This window comes from Danio rerio, chromosome 5 (genome assembly GCF_049306965.1).
Source record: "Danio rerio strain Tuebingen ecotype United States chromosome 5, GRCz12tu, whole genome shotgun sequence".
Taxonomy (NCBI): domain Eukaryota; kingdom Metazoa; phylum Chordata; class Actinopteri; order Cypriniformes; family Danionidae; genus Danio; species Danio rerio.
The window spans coordinates 70845001-70863548 of record NC_133180.1 but is presented as its reverse complement, the minus strand read 5'-3'; the positions used below and the strand labels follow the sequence as shown (position 1 = coordinate 70863548).

General features: G+C 40.1%; 1 protein-coding gene across 3 annotated transcripts in view; it reads right to left on the bottom strand.

Annotated features, from left to right (window-relative positions):
- Nucleotides 1-18548, bottom strand: part of ptgs1 (prostaglandin-endoperoxide synthase 1) — a 46222-nt gene that overhangs the window by 11822 nt on the left and 15852 nt on the right. For all 3 annotated transcript variants that reach the window (XR_012405729.1, XM_073949746.1, NM_153656.2), the window contains 4 exon segments: nucleotides 13605-13745; nucleotides 5688-5831; nucleotides 4258-4439; nucleotides 3931-4014 (listed from right to left, as the gene is read on the bottom strand). Coding sequence is in view for 2 of the 3 variants with exons in the window: in XM_073949746.1 (XP_073805847.1) it covers nucleotides 3931-4014; nucleotides 4258-4439; nucleotides 5688-5831; nucleotides 13605-13745 (551 nt within the window). In the remaining variant the exon portion in view is untranslated.

Sequence of the window (18548 nt, the reverse complement as noted above, 5' to 3'; positions counted from 1 at the left end):
TACTTTAGTCACGTGACCTGGTGTTTTGAATTACTTTAGTCAAGTAACCTGGGTGTTTCGAATCACCTTACTCACATGAACTGGGTATTTCGAATCACCTTAGTCGCATGACCTGGGTGTTTTAAATCACCTTAGTCACATTACCTGGGTGTTTTGAAACACTTTAGTCACGTGACCTGATGTTTTGAAACACTTTAGTCATGTGACCTGGGTGTTTCGAATCCCCTTAGTCACATTACCTGGGTGTTTTAAAACACTTTAGTCACATGATCTGATGTTTCGAAACACTTCAGTCACATGACCTGGGTGTTTTGAATTACCTTAGTCACATTACCTGGGTGTTTTGAAACACTTTAGTCATGTGACCTGGTTGTTCAACACTTTAGTCACGTGACCTGATGTTTTGCAACACTCTAGTCACGTGACCTGAGTGTTTTGAATCATCTTAGTCACATGACCTGGTGTTTCCAATCACTTTAGTCACGTGACCTGGGTGTTTCGAAACACTTTGGTCACTTGACCTGATGTTTCGAAACACTTTAGTCATGTGACCTGGGTGTTTTGAATCACCTTAGTCACATGACCTGTGTGTTTTAAAATACTTTAGTCACATGACCTGGTGTTTCGAATCACTTTTGTCACATGACCTGATGTTTCGAATAATTTTAGTCACATGACCTGGTGTTTAGAATAATTTTAGTCACATGACCTGGTGTTTCAAATAATTTTGGTCACATGACCTGGTGTTTAGAATAATTTTAGTCACATGACCGGAGTGTTTCAATTTCGAATCACCTTATTCACGTCACCTGGGTGTTTTGGATCATGTTTTGGTGCAGTGTTTCGAAACACTTGCGCTTCGGGATGTTGTTTTGCCGTTGTTTTGCTCCTGCCTGTTCCTGTATTGACCTTGCTTGTACGACCATCCCAAAATAAAGCTGCATGGAGGATGAGTAAATGACAGAATACTCTTCTCAAAGACTTTGGTTAGTGAACTAGTCACTAGTGTTTTTCCTGCTAATAGACTAAACAGTGAGGAGTATCTTTAATGACATCACTCAGTTCTAAGCAAAACCACATGTTGAAACTATAATCACACCCACAATCCTGCGGCCACACTATGAGGTTATCTGCAGAAGGGAATACTTGCAGACAGCTGTGAAATGAAGCAACTGAAGACACAGGCTCTCATTCATAAAACACATGTAGTTTAAACCTTTAAAACCTTTGTAAAATATGTAAATATGGCTAAATGTAAATGGTTGCTTTATAGTGAAGCAACTGCAGAGGTGAAGCTCTATTAGAAGATGTTAGAAATTTGGATATGAGAGTCCCTCTTTCATTTTTTCTTGTCTATGGGGATTGGCTAAAGTAGAAAAATCAGTCTAATCAAATTCCCTTTCCAAAAAAAAAAAAAATTAAAAAATTGCATAATAATGATCAATTTCAAGACATATTTGGAAAGTGACCAAGAAGATGTCCAAAATCTTTAAACGCAATGACCCAGAGACTGTTTAGATTGCACATCATTGATGAGAAGATGAAGGATGTTTACTTTATGATGACTAAAAACGCCAAATAGCCTTGAACAATAACTAAATTCTCTACATAATGCTACATTTTCAAATACACGCGCAAATTGCATGTAACCTTTCGCAATGTATTACTCGCTACCAAAAGTGACGCTTTACTGTATTCTAATTACATTTAAAATTTGTGTAATTTGATTACAGTTACTAAAGCCAGTGTTATTGTGTTACTTAAGATACAATTATAGTATTTAGAAGAAAAAACACTTCTTTTAAATCACGTTTTTCGCTGCAACGTCAGTTAATAAGCATGTACTTTTAAAATGTTAAAGAACGTGAGCTGAATGGGTTGCTGTCGAGAGTGGCTGCTTCTTCAAGTGAAAATTCAGACATTACTTTGATTTCATTGAGTGTAAATACAAAAGTATTACTGTGAAATGCAGTCTATGTCCAGTCTATAAATACAGTGTTTCTGCAGGTTTCATCAAGACTTTTTAGGACATTATTAAAATCATTATGAATAAAATTTTAGACTCATAAAGGGCTAAAGGCTAAGGAATTTTTCAAATGGCCCCGATGAAAAAGATGTTTTGATTTGCCCTATCAAAAAAACATTTATTATAATTTAATACATTTAATAATGCAATAATAATTAAAAAAAAATATTTTAAATATTGTAAAAACAAGCTAGCTCTACTTGTAGCCATACACTTTTTTCATACAAGTTTTAAAACTTTCAAAAACTAAATTATGCACAATCGGTGTCCTGGATTTTAAGATTTAAGACTTTTTAAGACCCTGCAGAAACCTTGTAAATAACTTTTGACTGCTTTTACCTTGACCAGCAACTTGTTCACTTGAATAGAAAGCATTCTACGACACCAGCACCACAAAACATGGCAACCCAACTTAGCCTATTTTTTTGTGCAAGATCGAGAGAGAAGGCATTATGCGCACACTTGCATTTCCTAGGGCACCGATCAGCTTCATACTTTGGAGTATACAAAAATTTTGGTAGACTAATTACCTCAGACAAACTCAGAACACCCAAACACTGCAGTGCTTTTTCATTCTATGGATGTCAATGGTTACAGGTATGCAGTTTTCTTTGTTCATGTTAAAAGGGGCAAACAGGTTTGGAACAAGTGATTAATAAGAGAATTTTACGTTTTGGGTGAACTCTTTATGTCTTTTGAATAAGTCAAGCTGCTGTGATCAACCTATGTAATGTTTTTCAGTGAATATTAAATTACTGAAGGAGCTGCAGATTATTTTGTATTTTTTATAGTATTAAATAGTAGTATTTATAAGTATTTTCCAGTAGTAATTAGTCATTTTTAATTATAACTATTGTAACTATTACTTTTTTAAAGTAATTTGCACGACACTGCTCGCTACTCCTAAGTACTTTTAAAAGGGCTACTTTTTACTCTGTTGTAATATTTACAACAGAAACTTACTCTTGCACTACATATTTGGGCACGTAATGGTACATTTACTTAAGTATGATTTTTCAGTACTCTTTCCACCACTGTGTGTTTTTAAGAAAAATGTTAACATCTGTTTTGATTATTTGTTTTCATCTGTTAAATTAGATCAGTTGGATCTTTTAACAGTCATTCATTCATTTTATTTTAGGCTTAGACCCTTTATTAATCAGGGACTGGATCTTTAACAGTTCTTCAATTTAGATATTATGATTTCTTAACTTATTTCTTAAAATATTGGTATTGCCTTGTCTACATTTGCATATAAGCTTGTCTGAAAATGACAGCTTTATGTCTCATATGTGTCATTTAATGGACAAAATGCTCTAAAGAACCATTTTATTTCAGGAAAAATATCTAAATAAATCACAATTAGATCAATTTAATAACTTTCCTAACAGATTTACTGTATTTATTAAGTGTGTTTTAAAATGTTTCTTTTATTCTGTAAAGATCTGGTATCATTTTCAAATAAAAATAATAGCATTTACAGCAATTTTCTAATTAAAAATCAGGTTTATTGCACCAAATATTGATTTCTTAACTTTTGAGCTTAAAACGTTGGTATTGTTTTATCTAATAATATGCAAAAATATGTCTGAAAACAGCACAATTCTGTCATTTCTCAATGTAAAATGCTTTGGAAGAAATGTCATCTGTAGTTTACAGAATAAAGCAAAAGCTGTGTTGTACTCAAACACATAACTATACATTTTAAATCTAGAGAAGCAAAATTTCCAGATGGTCCCTCTATTGTTTTATTATTATTATTTTTAAATATTTTATTTTTATTTTTATTATTTTTCATGAATGAGATGATCATGAACAGAATGGTGTTTGACTTTTAACTGGAGCTAAGCTCGGCCTAGCATGACTTATGTCTAAACTTATGACTCCGAGCTGCTCAGCAGTACCTGGTACTTCAGCTTCCCGTCTTTGTGCAACCGCAGTTCCAGCTGGCGATCAAGAGAATCTCCATAAATGTGTCCAGCATCCACCTACATTTCAATATCGAATCAAAAATTATGTTCAAATGCACTCAAGATGACAGTGTACAGAACTTTATTATGCAAAGCTAATGCTGTTTAGAAATTAATGTTTGGTTTTCAGTGCATATGGGCGGATTAACATGCCAATAAGTATCAAAAATTCTGTTTTACTTGTTTACGTGCAAATCAATTACTTACGAATAGAGGTAAACGGTGTATGTTATTAAAAAAACCTTAAAATGTGCTACTCACTCCGTGACCCAGACCTTTTGTGAACCCGAGCCCCACACGGTTGTGAGTCTTGAAAAACTGGTGTGTGAAGTGCTGAGCGAAAAATGCAAACATCAAATTCGTTCCCTGAGGGTCCAGTCTGAAGTTCCGCCTTAACATGAATTTCTCAACCAGAAGTTTAGGGTCTGGAAGCTTAATTTTTCCTGCAGAGACACATGGAATGATTTTAGAACAGCCTCACGAGGTTTTCTGGAAGAATTTTAATAATGCTTCATATGAGACAGCAAAACAAAAAGTGCAGTTTCAGATAATGTGTCCTTCAGAAGGAAGAAGCTACATTGATCTGGAGTAGGGTTGTAACGGTATGAATTTTTCACGGTATGATAATCGTCTAAAACAATACCACGGTTTGACGGTTTCGCGGTATACGGTATGTTACAAATGTTACAAAATAATAGAACAGTGAAGCAAATTTGACTTTTTCCAAATAATACATTTTTTAGTTACTATAAACAACACCACTTACAATGAACAAATAAAAATAAGAAAATAATAAATAATGTGTCAAAGTCCAAATAAAGTCCAAATAAACATGGTGCAAATCCTCAGTAAAAAATAGATATAAATATTTACTATACTATAAATAGTTACATAACGAAATTAGATTCAATATGGAACATCCTTAGGTTTTATGTGCCAGCATGGATATGGTTGTCTATCGATATGGATTTGGATATGGTTGTCTGCAATGCAGACAAACAGCTGCACCTTCATTTGTGTCTTTTGAAAACAGCAAGAGCAGCAGTTCGTCTTTGCTGTGTCACTGTTTTGTCATGTTTCTGTGCTGCTGTGCATGCAAAAGTACTTAGTATGAGAATTATTTCATGCAAAACTTTTTTTTTTTTGCGTTTTATTTAGCCGCGCATAAATGTATGCCTTTCTCTCATTCCGTGTTGTTCAAAAAGCTTGGTCCACAAACAAAAGCGAAACCTATGCTTATTGGTTGTGATATAGCGAGTTTGAACCAATCTGGGCATGGAGGAGGGACAATGCATCAATGTATCATGTCTGATTTGTCCGGAGACACAGTGACGAGCGTTTCTTTGTCAAATCAGCGTTGTCAAATGTTGATGACGTAACCGCACTGATTCCGGAGCCTCTGAAAGTCCGCGAATGTTATGTGATACAGCACTGGAAAGCTGAGACTCTCTTCTTTATGCCAATCTTTGAATTGTATGAATCGGATCAGCGGATCAAAAGTTATTAAACATTTAAGAGCAATACTTATTTTTAGCCGCGGGCGGCTGTCTCGGTCTTTAAGGGTTAAAACCGTTGATATGCAATTGTTCATGGTATGATAATCGTGCACGTTCAAATCGTGGTAAACCGTCATACCGGTATATTGTTACAACCCTAATCTGGAGTAAAATGAGGTGAACTCTATCTCCTACCTTTGGTTCCCATGGGTGTAGGACAGTCGTTAGGGACCGGCGGTAGGATTCTGGTGTAGTAGGTGATGTTGGAATAAGCCTCCCAGTTCAAGTAATCATATCTGGAATTGTATGTTGGAGGACTTGGGATTAAGTTGGCTCTTACTGTGAAAGGGGAAGATAAATCAAAACACCATCAGACAAAATAATTCCCAAGAAAACACAAAGATTTTTTCATATCAACCCAGTCTCATTATCGATTTGTACCCCTATATAAATTTCTGGAAAGCGCAAAATATATACCAGGAGGTACGTTTTTTTGCAGTTTTTGCATCCGCACCTGCTCTTCTCGCATAATTCCACCAGAAGCCGCTGTTGACTGACTGACCGATGCTCCCACCCACCCCCTTCCCTAAACCCAACCAATAGTGTTTTCAACAGCACCAATTAACCAGTGCCCACCCCCTTCACTAAACCTAACTGACAATGTTTTCAAAAGCAATCCAGAAAAAGAAAAGCCATCAAAGCCGCCTGATTTTTACACATTTTCAGATCTTACCATGTTGAAGAAACCCTACACCTCCCCTTCTTCCACCTTAATCTAGAATGGGCGGCACTGTGGTCCAGTGACTAGCACTGTTGCCTCATAGTAAGAATACCATAGGCGTTGGGTCCTCGCTGGGCCATCTGGGATTTCTGTGCAGAGTTTGTATGCTCTCTTCGTGTCTGCGTGGGTTTTCCCCGGTTTCCTACCACTGTCGAAATATGCTGTTTATTATAGGCAAAATAAGCCTAAATCTTTTTTTTTGTCTTACTCTCAGGAGGTTCACCTTAGCCTCAGAAGAGAGAGAGTTTTAAGATTGACCTGAGCTAAATCTCCCCTCGCCTGGGCCTGAGGATCCCTTGAGCTCAGAGCTCTCTCTTGGGACAGCAGGCCAAACAAGCTATGCAAAAATCATAAGCTAGTGTGAATTCTTGAAATGTACAAGACTTTCTGGCAGACAACTCTTGAAGTCCACCAACAACACAAGATCTTGAAGCAAGTTGTGGTTTTGGTGGCAAAACACCACCTCTCCCTTTCTCTTTTGCAAATTATACAAATGTTTGCTTGGGTGATTTTTAACAAGATCTAAATCTCTTGATGAAATGCCTCTGGCACCAGTTCATATGTTCTCAAAACTACAGCCTTTACAGTGTCGTAATCCAATGATTCCTCTATTGACAAAACAGAGCACACCTCTTGAGCTTTGCCAACAAAAAGTTACATTGTAACTAAAGTTACCACGTGTCTTTTGGCCAACTCAATTTTGCAGCAACACAATCAAAGGAAACAAAATAACATTAAACCTCAGCTTCAAATGAGGTACCAACTTACCATATTTACCAATCTCAAATTCAGGCCAGATTACTGGAAGGAGATGTATATCGAGGATGTACAACTGGTTTATTTTGCAAGGTTCTAACCTCAAGATCTAGCTTGTGCAGTTTAATATCTCCATCTACCTCCATTTCAAAAGCTTTCAAATAAAGAAGTTGAGTATTGCACTCTTGATGCTTTAGAGCAGTGGTTCTCAAACTGTGGTACGTGTACCACAAGTGGTACGCAGGCTTCCTTTAGTGGTACGCGGAGGAATGAAATATGTCATGTACATGCTACACACATTTCAAAATTTATCAAAAATGATGGATATAATATGCCATATATGACATATAGCCTATATTTCTGAGGTAATCTGCCACGTTTTTTTAACTGTGCAGAGTTGTAGCTGCTTTGGGCCTACTACGCTACTGTATTCAATACTGCTCATTTTGGTGGTACTTGGAGAAACTATTTTTTCTGAGGTGGTACTTGATGAAAAAAGTTTGAGAACCACTGCTTTACAGCAAAGGTCTCAAACTCAATTCCAAGAGGGCCGCAGCTCTGCAGTTTTGCTTCAACCCTATCAAACACAGCTGATCCAAATAATCAAGGTGTTCAAAAGAGTCATGACCACCTTCATTATTTGGATCAGCTGTGCTTGATCAGGATTGGAGCAAAACTGTGCAGAGCTGCGGCCTTCCAGGAATTGAGCTTAATACCTATGCTTTAGAGTAGGGGTCACCAAACTTGTTCCTGGAGGACTGGTATCCTGCAGATTTTAGCCCCAACCCTAATCAAATGCACCTGATCAAGCTAATCAAGGTCTTACTAGGTATACTTGAAACACTCAGGCAGGTGTGTTGAGGCAAGTTGGAGCTAAACCCTAAAGGGGCTTGCTTTAGAGCAAGATCCAGTGCTTTCAACTTGATCGCTACAGCGGGATCTACATGGAAGACGATCCTCTGGCCCCCCTGCCCACCACACTTTATATGTCTCTCTTATTTGACACATAAGGATCAGTTCATGGATCGCTTTTATAAAGAGTTGATGATCTGAATTAGGTGTGCTAGGTTCAGAAGACATACATAAAGTGCAGGGCGAAGGAGCCTGAGGACTGAAATTGAGGACCATTGGACTATCTGCCAAATTGGTCTCAAATAAGGCATCAGCTTCAATCTGAATATCATCCTCAGCCTAAACAGAGCATTCAGGTAATAAACTTGCCTGTACAAGTTTTTTTGTACAACTCGTATTTTGTCTAAATTTTCTTGTCTTCTTCGGGCACTGAAATGTTAAAGAATTCTGCAATTAAAGTCAGATCCTTGTTTCTACACCAGTCAAATACTTCTAATGTTGGCGATAAAGTAAACATGACCAAATCAAACTCTATTTTCACTAGGACGAAGTCTCCTCTCTTACATAAAGTTCAAATGAGCCAAGCAAAATATAGATAAGAAAACACTCACCACACCCACAGAAGAAGTGTTTCCAAGGGCCTTTAGATGAGCCCCTAATTTGACCTATTTCTATGAGTTTGGAGAAAAGTGTTTATGGAAGTTTTCATCCCTGTCCCAGCCAGCATTCACCAAACAAGATTTAAGAAGTTGACTTCTTTAATCACTCTGCTTCTTCAAAATAAATTAAAACACGGACCAGGCCAAACAGAATAAATCTAAATGTTGGCAGGAGCAAACTAACTTACCTCAATAAAAGAAAACCAAATAAACACCATAGGCTTACCTCATTCCCTAACTAGCTATAAACAGGAGAAAACACTTATCAAAGAAAAATGACACCCTCCGTTCTACAGTCTCCAAACGCCTAACAAAAGAATTCATTCATTCATTCATTTTCTTCTCGGCTTAGTCCCTTTATTAATAAGGGGTCGCCACAGCGGAGTGAACAGCCAACTTATCCAGCAAGTTTTTAAGCAGCGGATGCCCTTACAGCTGCAACCCATCTCTGGGAAACATCCACACACACATTCACACACACACTCATACACTACAGACAATTTAGCCTACGCAATTCACCTGTACCACATGTCTTTGGACTGTGGGGGAAACCGGAGCACCCGGAGGAAACCCACGCGAAGGCAGGGAGAACATGTAAACTCCATACAGAAACGCCAACTGAGCCGAGGTTCGAACCAGCAACCCAGCGACCTTCTTGCTGTGAGGCGACAGCACTCCCTACTGCGCCACTGCCTCGCAATTAACAAAAGTCAAAATCAGAAATCTGCTCAGGTCTCGCAAAATCCAGTGTTTTAAGGTATCAACAATAAAGTAGTGATGGTCGACTGCAAGCAAATCGTTCTTTTTAACTGGATCTTCTAAGTGAACTGCTTGAACCGGCTCACCAAATCGAACTGAATTGTTTGAAACGGTTTGTTATCTCCAGTAAGCACTTATCCACATATTACTTACATTTTAACATGTCTGATACCCACTTTGATTTGAAATAAACCAATTTCTGGAGTCATTCAGTTATTAGAACAGTATACGGAGATCAGATCGCACAAAAAATGTACTATGTATTTCTAAAGAGCTGCATCGACAGTAATCATAAAAACAAAACAGAGCCACACGATTATACAGGTAGACTTGTTCTGAGCTAACATACTCTCCATTACACTTTCCTGGAACAATACCTCCGGATATTCAGTAACTTGGCTCGCATAGGGAAATGTTTTGGCCCGCAGCAGTGTGCAGGACATGAGGAATTTGAGGGCCTCTTACAGAGTACAGGAGCGCTGCCATGGCAACCGGCGACTGGGCTCACTGAAATGAGTTCAGATTGAAATGATAGCCTCCTATGGCCCCGGTGTATCTTGCTATTACATTAAAACTGGATAAAACTGTACAGGAAAACATTACAAGCGCCAACTGGGAGGAAATGATAAAAAAGGGGCTGTACATAAAAAAAAGAGGCACTCAAAACAGCAGTGGCTGAGAAAATAAAGGAAAGGATGCTGTGTAAAAGGAGACTCCCTTTACAAGAACATAAAAAAACAGAACAAAGACATTTACACATGCTTATTTTCTCTGACAAACACTGATGCATCAGAAAAAAAAACTCTCAGTGATACCATGACCATTACAATACCTCTCGACTACATCCAAGCCATTTAGATTATAAATAGCATTGCCAAAGCAAACAAAACAGACAATATCTTATCTCCAAAAGTCAGAATTTCTGTCTATGCCGCATGTGTGGTCTTGAAGTAGATACTCAGCCAACGACTTCAATGTCTGTGCGCTGATAAAACATTTATGTTTACACTTGAGTGAAAGTATTCTCCTCTTTCTCTGAAACTGGACTTGAAGACCAAGTTTAAGCAGTTTCTGTTGGAAAGCGCCTTTTAAGGCTGCTCAGATGCCATGATATATACACGTACCCATTTTATTCTGTCTGCAAGTCTGCTCTTGTCACACAACATCCAGGAGGAAAAACATTTCGAACCCAAGTTGGTTCATTAAATTCAAATTACATTGGACGCCAATCAGTTATTGATATAGTTGGCTGAATTTTAGATTTAATGAGCTATTAGTGTAGTATGTATGACCAAATCATTGAAGACGATGTAGTTTGGTTTTTACATTACAATTTTTGTATTCTGCATTCTTTCATATTAGTTTTTTTCTGCACTGATTTTCCAATTCGGACGAGGCAGTGGCGCAGTAGGTAGTGCTGTTGCCTCACAGCAAGAAGGTCGCTGGGTCGCTGGTTCGAACCTCGGCTCAGTTGGCGTTTTTTGTGTGGAGTTTGCATGTTCTCCCTGCCTTTGTGTGGGTTTCCTCCGGGTGCTCCGGTTTCCCCCACAGTCCAAAGACATGTGGTACAGGTGAATTGGGTAGGTTAAATTGTCCGTAGTGTATGAGTGTGCGTGTGAATGTGTGTGTAAATGTTTCCCAGAGATGGGTTGCGGCTGGAAGGGCATCAGCTGCGTAAAAAACTTGCTGGATAAGTTGGCCGTTCATTCCGCTGTGGCGACCCCGGATTAATAAAGGGACTAAGCCAACAAGAAAATGAATGAATGAATGAATGAATGAATGATTTTTCAATCCAGACTCATTGCGGATACGTACCTGGGTCTACATTTCTGAGGACATCGAAATACATAACTGAAGTTACGTCTGCTTGCAGTTTTTGCAAGTCCATAAAAGGCCACTGTGTATGCTTTTTGAGGATCTCAAATTTCTCTTGGTCGTCCTCTTCTTGCAAAAATTTACCAGAGGGCACAATCAAAGTCCCTTTAGGGAAAGTAATTTCACTCGGGGGCCATCTTTGAAATGTCTTTCGGGCAGTTTGCTCAGGCATTCTGTTTGAATGGGGAAACATCAAATTCTCCAAAACTACTTGCTAAGCTTAAGATTACATTTCATATTACGAATAGCCAATAAAATTAAACAACAGCTATCTATTTAGTTTCATATGTATATGTTCGTATCACACAAAATCTGCAGAAACTCATGTTTGAAACTCATATCCCCTCTCCTGGAGAATTGTCATTCTATAGCCATCGCTTTATTCACAATATAGTGATCGCTAATTTTCTTCTGTACTAGAAGGCGGGGCTTCATTCCCCATATTGGCAGCTACACTTTCCCACCACAGTCTCATTCTGCAAATACAGTCTCGCTTACGTAACTGGAGACTGTGAGTTATGTAGCTGGAGGTATATATGGCTGCAGTTCATTTTTTTAAGTGAACGCTACGGGGTGGTATGACGCCACTCTTTTTGGCGCTTACTGGCTGACCGCTTATCTCCGTTTGGAGGGCTTTCCCGCCGCAACCAGTTTGTCTGGTTACTTCGTTGTGTCTGTTGGCGGACTTGAGATGCAGAGACGAGTTGACCACGATGACAACGACAACTGGGTTCGAGTCCGGGGAAGACCGGGTTCAGAAATCAGGTAAAAAAAAAAGAATCCAAAAAAAATAATAAAATGAAAGCGTGAACAACAGGGTGAAAATGTGGTAAAATCCAAAAACGTGGTAAAAATCAGACGAGGGCATTTTTTTTTCTGGACGACTTTTGTAAACTGTTGGTAGGGTTTAGGGTAGTAAGCGGGTGGGCGGGTCAATCGGTAAAATTGGTTGGGTTTAGGGAAGGAGGAGGGTGGGTCAGTCGATTGGCTGGTCACCCAGTCAATCATTCAGTCATCCAGTTGGTGGACAGTGGCCTCTGGTTGGTTTATGTGAGAACAGCGTGGGTGCGAACGGCACTTGCAAGAGGCATTTGAGATGTGAAAAAGAGGACACATCGCCTCTCGTGGATTCACGAAAACAAAAAACTGCAACAATATGTAACTCCCAGGATGTATTTCGCTCTCTCCAGAAATGTCCACAGGACTACATTTTCGGAATGAGCCTGGTTTGACTTTTTTCCCATTCAAAAGTTTTTGAGTAACATGTCTTCTATAGTATTCTATAGTCTTTGGCGCAATATACACTTCAGCCGACCAGGCCAGCTTGCTGTTGACTGACTGACTGAACCACTAACCCCTTACCTAAACCCAACCGATAATGTTTAAAAAGCAATCTATAAAAAAAAAGCCTTCATGGCCACCTGATTTCACCACATTTTCGGCCAGATGTTTATTTATTAATTTACCTCTGGCTACATAAATTGTGTTCTCCAAAAATGTAGACAGGGGTACCTATCCACAATGAGTCTGTGTTGGATTTTCATTGAGAATCTCATCAGCCATTTCTGATCACTATTTATTCTGATTATCAAATGATGTACATTTTACATTTACATTTAGTCATTTAGCAGACGCTTTTATCCAAAGCGACTTACAAATGATATATGGTGTTATTCAACATAGGCTCATTCTAAACACATAGCCCTACATACATTTTTGGAAACCATGAATTATGTAGCCAGAAGTACGTATGGCTGCATTTCGTTTCTTAAATGAACGCTACGGGGCGGTATGACGCTGTTCCTTCTCGCACTTATCAGCTGACCGCTTTCGTCCGTATGGACAGCTTTCCAGCTGCTACCAGTTTGTTCAGTTAGCTCACCATGTAATTCGGTGGACTTAAGATGCAGAGAGGAGATGACCATGACGATGGGGTTTGAGTCTAGTGAAGAACGATTTCAAAAAGCGATGAAGTCACTATTATATAAATTATATTTATAAGCATCCTGGATAATATTATGTAATAAATGATTAATTACTGTCAGAGCTAATGAGATTTCCTTGTGAAATCTTAGAATTATGATTTCACTGCAGTATTACACCACACTTTGAGTGTATATAAGTACCGTTTTTGTTTACTTTTGCTATCTGATAAAGCATTTGCATCCAGAAGCAATGACGCACGAAGACTTCACAAGTAGATTTAAACGCTTCAATTTGTCAATTTTAAATAAAGGATGCAGAAAAGACAAACTTTTTGTGGTTAGAAGTATTTAGACTAGCTTTAGACTGGGAGTATTCAGGCATCAAAATCATGATGGATAAACATGCGGGTGATACTATACCTGTGTGAACATTTGGCATTTCAAGGAGTTATGGGAAAAAAAACTCTTTATAAACAGCAATTCTTTCAGATTCAGCAAAACAAACCTGTGAGCACTTTCCGCATGAGCCAATCCCTGAGGAACGACCTGTTGATGAGGTCCCATAACCAGTCAAAGTGAGTGAGGATGTAGTGGACAACATTCGGACTGGGCTTCAGGAGTCGATAGACCCGCGTCCAGAGCTCAGCTGACGAGGAGAGACATAAAAAATAAACACAATTATTTAAATTATGCCAGAGACAACTGTGTGAGAATCTGAATTTGGAACTATACATGTCTAACACACCTCACACTTGCATACAAATTAAATTAACACTAAAGAAATCTTCCAGTAGCACTTTAGTTTAAGTAACACTTCACAGCATTTACTACTGGCTTATTACCAGCCTATAGAACTTACAAAGTAGGATTTTATATCCCTATTTAATAACCAAATCCTATTTGATGCATATAAAAAAACAACTACTACCTTACGAACTATTATTAAGCAACTAATTAGTAGTTTACTGAGCTAAAAGTCTTAGTAAACAGTTTGTTAATAGCGTGAGTTGTACATTGAAATAAAGTCAGACCAATATTACAGAAAACAAAGCTCTTTTATAACACAGGCCTCATAGTTTGGGAAACTTTTACACAGTTATACTAACACTATCACATACGGGAAGTAGAAAATTCACTGAAGCTTTGCCCACAGCCTTTTAATATGCCAGATCACTTGTACAAAAAAAAACAAAAAAAAAAACAAAAAAAAAAAAAAAAACAGTTGAGAGCGAGAGACAGGAAGTAGAAACGGAAAAGGAGACAGACAGTAGGGCTGGCCGATACAGACAGGGGGTTATGGGAGAATAAAAACTGGTCCTGTGCCTTTCTCTCAACCCAAAAAAATTGGCTTTCCCAGATGTTGGACTACGTCTGAAAACTTAAAGACCATATGTGATAGTTTATTGTTCTGTTTAAATCATTCAGCCATCTAACCAGAGATTTATATCTTAACATAATGTGGATTTAAATGTACAACATTAAAACGCAGGAAATGTTAGCTTTCATTTTTCAGTGTTAAACCTTATTATTACTGTAGCGCATTAGTGAATGATTGTATTTTGCCATTAATCTGTAAGAAAGTACCATATAAGGACCAATCCCAATCCTATTTTATAACCTCTTCCCCTTGGCCCTTGATACAGGGTGTGAAGGGCTTCGAATTTACCCCTAAGAAATGGGACACCACTAAACACCCACACACATCATCATATGTTGCTGCAAGCTCTTACTTCATAAGAGATTGACGACGGCGACTGCTGTGGTTACTCCAATTGTGTTATTTTTTAGTATTTATCTTCAGGAAATCACCGAAGGCAACGATATCATGTTATCATATCAATATAATGTAGCAATAAGCTCGTAACTGTACTGTGCATTTACACCGTGGCCATATTCATCAATGTAAACATGAGAAAACCATATTAACGTTATAGCATACTGTAAGGTGTTGGTTTAGGTGAGGATTGAACCCGGGTCTCCTGGACATAAAGCTGGGGCTTTTCCCAGTTGAGCTAACTCCTCACTAGATGAACCCAAGAGCAGAAGAAAAATAAGGGAACTTGAGGCTTTGGTTTCAGAAAAAATAAACAGATGATCTTTACTAGAAAAATAGAATTCAAAAGTACAACAGAAATAACTGAAGCCGAGCTTCTAGTAAACAGGCAAAACAAATTAGACACAAGGGTCAAAAAACACAACAGTAGAATGTGACTTAGCTTTCTCTAGACAATCTGGAGAACACCGGGTGGTACTGGCTCAAGACTGAACACAGTAGCTTGTAACACACACACTTATATAGGGCAAGACACAGGTGTTGCAAATCAAGCTTGAGTGGTGGCACACAGCAGATGGTGAGAAAGTGGTGCCATCCACTGTTCAGGAGGAAGCATGAAACTTGGATCATGTTGTGCAAGGAGACAGGAGCACCTCCTTCAGGTCAGGAGGAGGAATGCAGCTTAATGAGTTCTTACAGGAGCCTCTCCTCTAAGAACGGCTCCTGACGTTCCTCTGGAGCTTCTTTGGGCACGATTGAAGTCAGTGATAAGCACTGGGTCCAGTATATCCTTAGCTGGCACCCATGATCGCTCCTCTGGGCCATAGCCCTCTCAGTCGACAAGGTACTGCACCTTCCCACGGACCAGTCGAGAATCCAGAAGCCTGCGTACTGTGTAAGCCGGTCTACCCTCAATGATCCGGGGTCTTGGTATGGGCTTGCTGGGTGGGGAGAAAGAGGAACATACAACAGGTTTTAATTTGGACACATGAAAGGTGGGGTGAATCCTCATGGACCTGGGCAGGAGTAGCCGGTAGGATACAGGATTTATCTTTCGGAGGATCTTAAATGGACCAATATAGCGTGGGGCTAGTTTGCGAGACTCTACCCGAAGAGGAAGATCCCTGGTTGAAAGCCACACTCTCTGACCTGGGCGAAGTGTGGGCCCTGGCCTTCGGCGCTTATTTGCCTGTCTCCGCTGCTGTTCGGTAGCTTTAAGTAAGGCTACTCGAGCTCTCTGCCATGATAGTCTGCATCGGCGGACCAGTTGTGTAGCAGCAGGGACACTGACTTCTGGTTCCTGTCCTGGAAACATAAGGGGTGGGAAACCATACTGGCACTCAAAAGGAGACATTCCTAGGGAAGAGTGGTAAAGGGTGTTATGTGCAAACTCAGCCCAGACCAACCGGGAGCTCCAAGTGGTTTGATTGTCTGAAACCAAGCATCTCAAAGACCTTTCAATCTCTTGGTTTACCCTCTCTGTCTGACCATTGGATTGGGGGTGAAAGCCAGATGAGAGACTAATGGAGGATCCAATGAGCCGGCCAAATGCCTTCCAGAACCTGGACGTGAACTGTGGCCCCCGATCGGAGACCATGTCCTGCGGAAAGCCATGGATCCTAAACACATTCTGCATGAGAAGCTCTGCTGTCTGACTAGCTGTTGGGAGTTTGGGCAAAGGGAGTAGATGACATGCCTTAGAAAATCTGTCTACCACCACTAGAATGACTGTATTACCTTTGGACTCTGGTAGGCCTGTAACGAAGTCCAATGATATATGTGTCCATGGATGTTTAGGTATAGGTAGTGGGTGCAGCAGGCCTTGAGGTCGGGTTCTTGGTTCCTTGTTTTGTGCACAAACAGAGCAAGCAGCAACAAAGTTGCGGACATCCTTCTGCAGTCTTGGCCACCAAAATTTCCTCTGGATGAGCTTGTGGGTTCTAGTAGTCCCAGGGTGCCCCGATTGGAGGGAAGCATGAGCCCACTGCAACACTTCAGAGCGTAAATGATTAGGTACAAAGAGACACCCTGGAGGACAATTACCTGGCACTGTCTGTGGCTGTGCTCTCCTGACCGTCTCTTCAATTCCCCACTGGATTGCGCCGACCACTCTCGAGGTAGGTATTATTAGTTCTGGTGTGGTCTCACTGTCTAGAGAACCAAACTGTCTTGACAGTGCATCTGGCTTTGAGTTCTTTGAGCCTGGGCGATAAGAGAGAGTAAAATCAAAACGATTAAAGAAAAGGGCCCAGCGAGCTTGCCTGGAGTTTAACCTCTTTGCCTCTCTAATGTAGGTGAGGTTCTTGTGGTCGGTCCAGATGAGAAATGGATGTTTGGCCCCCTCCAACCAGTGTCTCCATTCTTCTAATGCCACCTTGACTGCCAAAAGCTCACGGTTCCCAATGTCATAGTTCCTCTGTGCAGGTGTAAGCCTGTGAGAAAGATAAGCACATGGGTGAAGCTTGTTATCAGTCTTACTTCTCTGAGAGAGGACCGCTCCTATGCCTATGTCAGAAGCATCAACCTCCACTACAAAAGGAAGCTCTGGATCTGGAAGAGCTAAAATGGGGGCAGATGTGAAGAGACTCTTCAGTCTGTTGAAGGCCTTGTTGGCCATCTCAGTCCACACAAATGACTTGGCAGTCTTCTTGGTGAGGGCAGTGAGGGGTTCTGCAATGGAGCTGAAGCCTCTAATAAATCTCCGATAAAAATTGGCAAACCCCAAAAATCGTTGTACCTCTTTAACTGAACATGGTTGTGGCCAATCCAGTACTGCCTTAATCTTGCCAGGATCCATCTGAAGGCTACATTTGGATACAATGAACCCAAGAAATGACACTTTGGAGACATGGAATTCGCTCTTCTCCAGCTTAACGAACAGTCTGTGTCTCAACAACTGGGAGAGAACCTGCCGGACATGTTGTACATGCTCTTCATAGCTACTTGAAAAAATAAGTATGTCATCCAAGTAAACAAAAACAAATCTGTTCAACATCTCCCTGAGGACATCATTAATGAATGCCTGGAAGACGGCTGGGGCATTTACAAGGCCAAAGGGCATTACCTGATATTCATAGTGGCCTGTAGGGGTGTTAAAAGCGGTCTTCCACTCATCTCCTTCTTTGATCCTGACCAGATGGTAAGCATTTCTGAGGTCCAACTTTGTAAAGATAGTGGCGCCCTGCAGTATCTCAAAAGCAGTGTTCATTAGGGGTAATGGGTAACGATTCTTAATGGTGATGTGATTCAAACCTCTATAATCAATACAGGGTCGAAGACTCCCATCCTTCTTGGAAACAAAAAAGAAGCCTGCTCCTGCAGGTGAGGTTGAAGGGCGAATGAATCCACTGTCTAGAGCCTCGTTCAAGTATTTCTCCATGGCAGTTCTTTCAGGAATGGAGAGGGAGTACAATCTACCTCGAGGTGGACTTGCTCCAGGTACAAGTTCAATAGAACAATCATATGGACGATGCGGGGGTAATGAAGTAGCCTGAGACTTACTAAAGACTTCACTGAGATCCATGTATTCTTGGGGAACTCGAGACAAACATGGAGGAGGAACCTTAGGTGGCTCTGGCAAGGGGGCTGGAGACTCGAAAGTTAATGGCTTGAGCTTGGGTATTACCCGCACTTCTGTGGTAGGTATGGATATAGTGTGGGTTGAGGGTGATCTGG